This window comes from Branchiostoma floridae, chromosome 7 (genome assembly GCF_000003815.2).
Source record: "Branchiostoma floridae strain S238N-H82 chromosome 7, Bfl_VNyyK, whole genome shotgun sequence".
Lineage (NCBI taxonomy): Eukaryota > Metazoa > Chordata > Leptocardii > Amphioxiformes > Branchiostomatidae > Branchiostoma > Branchiostoma floridae.
Genome location: NC_049985.1, coordinates 4688078 through 4696944, shown reverse-complemented (window position 1 = coordinate 4696944; position 8867 = coordinate 4688078). Strand labels below are relative to the sequence as shown.

Sequence of the window (8867 nt, the reverse complement as noted above, 5' to 3'; positions counted from 1 at the left end):
GTCTCACATGAGAGGAAAGCAGCAGATGCAATACGTGAATACATAGAATTTGGTAAGGCCTGGGAAGCAAAGAAGAAAGGCTCGCAAGCAAAGAGAGAGGAGCATGATTCTAAGAAAGATGGCGAGACGGAGGAGAAGCGACGCGCCTTCATGAACGATCTTCTGGAGACACTTCAGTTCGAGAAGCAGTTCTCCAAGAAAGGAAAGATGTCGCCCCACGAAGAAAAGGCGGCACAGGAAACCCGCGAGTTTCTGCAGTTTGGCCAATCTTGGAGGGAGAAGAGGCTCCATCACGGAGACCTCGCCATAGAAGAGGAACGTAGAATTGCACAACAGCTGGAAAACCTGCTTCACGAAAAGAACGCAGGCTCTGCTGCGGAAAAGAAAGCACAGGAACTGTTTGAGATACTGGAATAGCTTAAACTTTAGTGGAACAGTTGGGTCCCGATGGTAGATATGATTAATGTACAACATAAATACTTCAGTGTTCCGTATAACAGGGTAACTGGAGCCCCACAATCCAATACCTTTGCCAGGTGATAGTATCTCATGCGCTATGGAAATGACATCCTAAGTTACATAACATTTGACTTAAAGAGCATTACTTCTTACTATTAGTAACATGAAAATGAAGTCCCCATTATTTAAAATTGAGGAAAAGATGCTTCTCTTGGGCTCTAAACTGACTGCTGGAGGGAAGGGCAGGTGGTTTCTGTGACAGTGGGGGCTCTAGTGGTTAGTGTAGTATTGCAACATCCAAATGACTGCTGCAACAATTGTTTTGCCCACTACATGGGGGCTTTGAGCCATGAGGTAGTGGAGCATAGGATACATTATACGGTTGTAACCAAGAAACGTTTGAAAATTTTTTCTAAAAATCCACCTTTGTCAGTTTGTCACACAATGTGTCATCTACAGTACTTGTGTAGTATACTAATTGCTGAATTTGATGAAATAGATAAAAGAAAGTTGGTGATGGGTACAAACTATGTTCTGGTGATCAAGGTTTAGGCTAGGCTTTTGTGGTTTAGAACTGGCATTACAATTGAGGCCTAAGGATACAAATTTTTATATAATAAAGATGTAAACTTAATGCATTGCATCAAAGACTGGTCTCTTATTATTGAAGTGAAAAAAGACAGCAATAATACACAAATACACCATCATCAAAGCACAATAGTTGTATTCTGTACATGATACCAGAAATATACAATCCATATTCACTCTCTTTGAAGTCCTGAATTTTAGGCATATATGGTCGATGCGATACGCTAAGCAAAATAACAAAAACTTCATTTCTAATTTCAAGCCTTTATCTAATAACACTTGATAATCACTGTCGTCTTAAGACTCATTCTGCACTATTAAACGTTATAGTGCACATTTTTACAGTACTTACAAGACCTCTAAAGTCATTAAGCTCAAGGGAAATAGGAGGGGTTTACAGTGTTTAAGTCAACAGTGGACACAATGCACATCACTGACAAATAATCTGTAGGGACCTATGATTTTGTGGCAAAGAGATATAAACAAAAATCGTGAACAAACTACCACCACGAATATCACAAGACTCACAGACTGAGTAAATACCGCATGGAAACACATGTGACACAAATTCCAAAGCCATGAAACATACAGAAACTTAACACTATACAATACATCTCATTCTAAAGACTTTTCTTAAAATCACAGGTCATAACAGGAAGAGGAATAGATGAGAAGTCTCTCAGTTGAGCTGGAAAAAGTCGATGACCGTTTGCAGGTCATAGTTGTCCAACAGTTCCATGAGTTGTGGCACCTTCGTACGCACATTGACACCCTTAAACTTGTGCTTGTCAATAAACAGGTCTGTGATCATCCCTGGAATAAAAAAAAGATGAGAAGAGTTCATATTTGACATTCTGATATATGTATTGTACTTGGCAATCTAGTTTCAGTTTCAGTACAGATTTACTGAAAGCTTCAAGTTTTTTCCAACATAATGGATAAAACTACAAGTTAACAACAAGACCACAGCATGTCTAGAACCAAAGATACCAAACACCAGAAGTTCTGCTGCAGTGCCAAGGTTAATCAAGATGTGGCCCAAAATATCCATATTATGGTAGATGTATTTGATTCACTCACACTGGACAGATTCCCTACTCTTTTCGTAAGTGTCTTTTGTCACAACATCAACAAGGCATGTCAGGAGATTTGAAAACCTGGATCTCTAAGGTTTGGGTAAAACACCCTACAATTAAGCCATGCCGACACCACAGATAGATTAAAATAAAAACACAAACAAGAAGTAAACATGACTGTATATACCATAGAGCCTCTCCAGTGCACACGGCTGCCGTTTGTACTCTGCCTGGAGTTCATCAGCGTTCTCTAGGATGTTGACGTATTCAGTAGACAGGAAACTCAGGTCTGTCTCGTGGATTTGAAGCTCCTAAAGATGAACATACAACAGCAATAAAACTTTTATCATGAAAGTTCACCTGTGTTATTTGATGAGGACTAAACTTCATCTATGGGATGCTAAGCTGTGGTCCACTGTTAATTGTGATTGTCAAAAAGAGCTAGGGGAATTTCCCCGATACAAAAGAACAATCATGTAAATATTGTACACATACATGTACTTTGTCTGTCTTTTTCTGCCATGACCAGTAAAAGAATGGCTCTCTAATGAGCTAAACTGGATCGATATCACCTTCACCTTTCCCTTCTGAGATGATACCTGTTCCCACATTCAGTGCTTTAATGAGTTATACTGGTCTAAAAGAGCTGGCCAAAGAGGAATTTCCCCAGAATAATGCACCTGTAAACATAATGTACTGTAGCATCTGTCTTCTCTGTTATGGACAGTGGGTAAATAGCTCTTCAATGAGCTAAACAGGATTGAGATTGCTTTGACTTTTTTCCCTTCTGAGTTGAAAACTGTTCCCACATTGAGTGCTTCAATGAGTTATACTGGTCTAAAAGAGCTAGTCAAAGAGGAATTTCCCCAGAATAATGAACCTGTAAACATTGTACTCTAGCATCTGTCTTCTCTGTTATGGATAGTGAAAGAATAGCTCTCCAATAAACTCAATTGACGACTCTTGTTTCCCTCCTGTCTACAACTTATCAGCCTTCAACACAAATATCCACTGATATCTCCGTGCACAGTTTCTAACTTCTTTGCAAGTGGTCTCGTTACCTTGCTTTGAACAATCTTTTTTTTTAAATGAGCTAAACTGGATCAATATCACTTTCACTTTTTTCCTTTCTGAGTTTATAAAATGTTCCCACCTTGAGCGCCTCAATGAGCTGGACTTTCTTGGCCAGCAGGAGCTGGTACTCCAGTCGGGGGTGGATCAGTTGTAGTGTGTGGGGGATGGACTCATCCGACAGGTCTGCAGGGGGAGGATAGACTGCATTATTGTTTGTTTATTGTTTGTTATCATTCCTTTAGCTGTCGCAGTTACATGCCACAGTTACTCTTCCAGCAATAACAAATTACACAGAAAACATGGATACTGGGCATATCATACAAAACATATAACAACATCCCACAATCAATTACAAGTACTAACAATCGTCATACAAAATATTATAAAAACACAATGTCATGTGCCTTATCGAGTACCTCATGTGCCATACATGTATGTTGAGCTTTGCATGTGCTTCACTAGCTGCTGCATGGATGTACTGACAGTTTGTAACTCATGTGCTAGTTGGTTAGACATGCGTTCGTATTGTCATTCTTAAAGTTTGCTCAGAAGAAGTTGTATTTCACTTTGAAGTTAACTGTGCAGCCTCAGCCACAAACGTACCTAAACTAAAAAGATGTAAATACATAACCCATACAGACTTGATATACACAATTGTGTTACCAATACCTAAAAATGTAATGGTGCCAAAACTGTTCTTTCAGAACTTGTAGACTTGTTGGAAGAGATATTTTCTTCCTGTGTAACATTGGCCTGATAACAGCCCTGAAAAGAGGAAGAACTGTACCATATGTGATCTGGATGTTGACTTTGCGATGTGTGGCCTGCTTGGTGATGACATCCTTCAGGATGGAGATGGTGGAAATGTTGTCTGATCGGAAGATACCTTCTCCCTTTCTGCAAGATATAATTTAAGTTTAACAATTTTGTTAGGAGTTCAATCCGCAATATCCTACGTGTCTATCTGTCAGTTTTGGTTACAAGAATGTTCTGCACAAAGGACAGAGAAGATTGAAACTACCAACTTCTGACAGACCCATAAGTCAATTCTGTGGCAGATCCAAAACCACTTTAGGTAATCTTCCTCTTTGTACGAGCATGGAAAGTTTAGGTTGGCCGGTACTGTTTCTGACTGTGTAGTTGCTGGACAAGATACATAATATATACACAAGGGAAAGAAGAAGAAGTTGCTAATATGTTGTTGCTGTCTAAGCCTTAAGACATGTAACATTGCACCCTGTCTACCAGTGGTCTCACCTGTACGTGCACTCCAACTGGGTGTCCAGGAATGTGTTGAGTAGGTAGAAGGTCGCCGAGTCTCCCACCGGCGTTCTCTCTGGCAGCTCAGGCAGACAGTAGCAGACCCAGGAGTGTATCTCCGCCATGCTGAAGTTTCCTGATATCTTCAGAACATTCATGGGTCTGTGGACAGATTAGAGTTAACACTAGCTCTTTTCTGGATTTTAATGCTGACTGAATGCCTTACTTCATATCAAAGGGTTTTAAGTATTTCTTTCAGTGGGTTTGTCTGTCCATAGGGGTGTCTTGTGGCATTAACATAATATCTAAATTGTACCAAATCACTCCTAAATCTACCAGAACTTTGTATAACAGATAGATTTGTACACAACATTTATTTTTGTCTAAGACAATAAATAATGACATTTTATACAACATATGGATTGACTTAATCATTAAATGTTACAATAATAATCAGTAAGCAGTCTTTTACAGTACCTAGAACATATTAAGAAGACAACAAGGTTGTTATTTTGTGGTAAGAAATGTTTGGATACTTTTTCGTTAATTTGATTAGATTTATTCCACATTACCTGCTCTCATCGAAGCTGTGAGTCCTCTGGTGCAGAGACAGGGGTTTGATGGAGTACTGCCTGACCTACCTGCTTTCATCGAAGCTGTGAGTCCTCTGGTGCAGAGACAGGGGTTTGATGGAGTACTGCCTGACCTACCTGCTTTCATCGAAGCTGTGAGTCCTCTGGTGCAGAGACAGGGGTTTGATGGAGTACTGCCTGACCTACCTGCTTTCATCAAAGCTGTGAGTCCTCTGGTGCAGAGACAGGGGTTTGATGGAGTACTGCCTGACCTACCTGCTTTCATCGAAGCTGTGAGTCCTCTGGTGCAGAGACAGGGGTTTGATGGAGTACTGCCTGACCTGGCACGTCTTGGGCTGGATACGGGGGGTCACATACGCCTGGATAGTTCCGTACTGACCCTCAATGGATCGGATCTGTGGGTCAAGCAGCATACACACATGTACTATCATGGGATCTTGACACCAATGCAAATTAATTAAGTCCATAGGGACTTAGGTAATAGAAGGGGAAAGTGGACTGTAATGTTTTAAATTCATTCTTGAAACAATCATAGTTGGCAGTGCAAGGCACAATCTGCAGAGGAAAATAAATACTGAATATTTCAGTGTATGAAGTATTGTGGAGAGAACACTAACTCAGTGCCCAAAATACTTTTTTCAGTCAGGTTGTCCAAGTGGCAACCTGAGCCAAAAGCCAGGTTGCACCATCAACATTTCAGGTTGCCCCACTTTCAAGCTGTTTCTTTCTTCAAATCAGTTACTTATCCATTACCTTTTCTTCCAGTTATATGTAATTACTGCATGTAATATGTTTTATGTTATCACAATGAAAAAAACAAGGTTATGCACGTAGTTGGGGCAAAAGCAGTGTTCCAATTGCAAAATTTCAGGTTGCGCCAAGCAAAATGTGCTTGCATTTTCAAGTGGGCAAACGGGTATTTCGAGCACTGCTAACTTGTAAATACACATCAAAGCAGGTAACTTGACTTAGTGACTAGTACGTATTGCTTAACTTGAGGTCATGACCTTGACCCTGCTGACTGACCTTGACCTCCAGCCTGGTGGTGTTGGCCTGACATCTGTAGGTGGCCAGGAGGAAGTTCCCACTCTGGAAAACAGGGAGAAAATATCTATCAAACTACGAGTTAGGATTTACCTACACAAAGAAGCAGCAAATACCATGTACCTTATATCATTATCTGTTATCTGCAAATACCATAAAAGCTAACGCAGGCAACCACCTGCAGTTACAAGCTACACTGAAACAGTCTCATCCACAGTTAAGACCCTCTGCTGACCAAACATCTACGTAACCTTACCCAAACAGCAACCACTTTTTTGCCATCCCAAGGGGCATTCATACCCTACTCCACAACCGAAATTGATCGAAAGTGGCACCCAGTGGCTGTCATTTTTGATTGAGGATCTCTACATGTACAATGTAGAGTTCCCACCTCAGGATCTGTAGCACTGAAGCTGACCACAGCCGAGTTCTTCTCCACATCCAGCAGGTCTATCGGCACATCACTCTGTGGACAGGACAAAACATTACATTGTATCATGTAAGCAGGGATAAGTGTCTATATTCCTGATGAAAGACATTGAGAATTAAACAAAAGAATGTCCGAGTTAAAGTCTTACAATTTTGGTATATAAAAGATGTAACAGGTTTGGTTGTAACCTGATACCTATTGCAATGTATTTTTCAAAATTTAGTGAGTTTTTTGACAAGGGAAAAGTTGATCTTTGTCTCTTGATACATACCCACATATCAAATGTCATAACAATCCATCCAAAGGTTCTTAAGTTATGCTGATAAAATATATCTGGAAACCAAGACAGACACACTCAAAACAATACCTCTATTTTTCATGGAGGTAAAAGAAATGCAGAAAGCTACATGTATATCACAATAGAAATACACATAGAAAGTCAATCCTCAAATGAACAGCCCCTCACCTGAAGTAGCACATTATCAATGGCTGACTGGACCTCCAGGGACAGGGTGTAACTAGCGTCGTCCTTACTCAGGGTGAACTTGTCGTTAATGTTGAAGAAGGGGACGGCTGAGATGGCCTTGCTGCTGTGGGCCGTGGCCTGGTACTTCTCACGTTCCCGCGCAACTTTCTGCTGGATCTCTTCCAGTTCTTGTCTGAAAACATTGATCAGACATACTTCAATACAATAGCCTGGAGTCCAGCATATCTTTCACTTGTTTGCTCTTTTGATCGCTTCTATACACAGAATAGTTTGTTTGTTTGTTATTTTTGTTTGACCAGGGTTTCATGTCGCCTGGCTGGCGTTTTTCAAAGATCCCTGTGGGGAAAACCCCATACAAACATGCAACATAACATTAACAGTAATCGATAACAATATCAAATCAAATAAATAGTAATTTTGACAATCAAATATCTAATAGAAGCAGTGTAACGGAGATCAAACTTCAGAATGCCTGTTTGAACCCCGTTACCATGCTGTTACAAGGACTGAGCTACTCAGAGATAATCAGAACTCTCTCCAGTGTTAAAGGCAAAAACTCAAATTGTTTTTCTATCAAAGGGTGGCTGACTATTTGGCAAGGTAAGGCAATTATGACAAAACAATCAAATTTCAATGACAGTTCCATCCAGAGTTCATATGTCACATTTTATCATTCCTAAACTGCACCAGGCTTAAAAATAAAAGAGTGTAGACAAGCAGATATTTACAATTGAAATATAGGAGAGGCATATATTTAATGAAAAAAATGTATCAAAGTTTAACAGCCGAAGAGAAGTTGCTGTATTTACTTGAGAGTCTTGATCCTGGCCTGAGTCTCCACGTTGACCTGCACCTCGTCTCCCGGCCCAGCCTCCTTCTCCTGAGGTTCTGTGGTCAAACCCTGGATCCAGCCTGGACAGGGACGGCATGTGCTACTGTTGTTTATCAAGTACAAACTTAAGAACTTTTTCTTCTAACTTCATGCACAACAATTAATTAAGCCTGGGGTACAACGAACAAAAATGTTACTAGTCCTTTATACCTCTTTCTACTATGGTCTGACTGCTGAGCAACTAATATTTGACAAATTCATATACATAATTTTTTGTCTGTAACTGATATCTATCATACTTTCACGTAATGCACAATGGTCGAAAAAAAAATCAAATTTTGGTTGCGCGGGGATCACTGTGTACTTTAAAGGGGGCTTTACAGAAACAGGATTGTACAGGGCTTTTGGGTGGATGACAAGATGTCACAGCATACAATAGAGTGAGCACATAAAATGTGAGATACAGTATGTATACCTGCATATGTGGCAGCCACTATCTCATCATACCCAGCTGTAGCGACCACCCCACCCTGGATAGACGTCACACTCTCATTCAGTTGCTGTAGACAGGTAGAGGAAGTTGTATTTAGTCACACTCTTGTGTAATCTCCTGTTGTATGTATGCAACCTCCAAGTAGATCTATCAGTGGCAAAGCAGTATCCAAAGAGCCATTACCAGTATCCAACAGCATCAGGTAGCCTGTCACAGTGTGGGTACTGGCCATGGTTGGTCCGTGAATTTCCATACCGCCATGCCACTGATAGATCTGCTTGGAGATTAACTTTTACGTTTGTTCAAGGAGTTAGTCATGATCCATTTATAGAGTTTACAACAAACACAATCTTACAAAAGGTACATGTATAACAACAGCTGACGATGATTAAGTCTTGTAAAAATGAAGAAGCCTTTATCATATCCAGACAGTCTTCTCATGCATTGGAACCTATTTCTACAAGGTGATCAGAGAAAGCAGACTTCACCCCCCTGAGTGTACCTTCTGGCAAGCATACAGAAAGTTAACTG

The 8867-nt window shown here is 40.4% G+C and overlaps 1 protein-coding gene across 1 annotated transcript in view; it reads right to left on the bottom strand.

The window, feature by feature from the left end:
• Window positions 1-1281: 1281 nt before the first annotated feature.
• The window catches only part of LOC118419720 (Bardet-Biedl syndrome 7 protein homolog), a 14356-nt gene continuing 6770 nt past the window's right edge, over window positions 1282-8867 (bottom strand). The window contains exons 10-20 of the mRNA XM_035826250.1: window positions 8319-8403; window positions 7821-7923; window positions 6991-7183; window positions 6486-6560; window positions 6077-6139; window positions 5306-5445; window positions 4455-4619; window positions 3985-4094; window positions 3277-3380; window positions 2311-2434; window positions 1282-1860 (exon numbers count right to left, since the gene is read on the bottom strand). Of these exons, the coding sequence (XP_035682143.1) occupies window positions 1727-1860; window positions 2311-2434; window positions 3277-3380; window positions 3985-4094; window positions 4455-4619; window positions 5306-5445; window positions 6077-6139; window positions 6486-6560; window positions 6991-7183; window positions 7821-7923; window positions 8319-8403 (1296 nt within the window). The 3' untranslated portion in view covers window positions 1282-1726. The remainder of the gene's footprint in view (window positions 1861-2310; window positions 2435-3276; window positions 3381-3984; window positions 4095-4454; window positions 4620-5305; window positions 5446-6076; window positions 6140-6485; window positions 6561-6990; window positions 7184-7820; window positions 7924-8318; window positions 8404-8867) is intronic.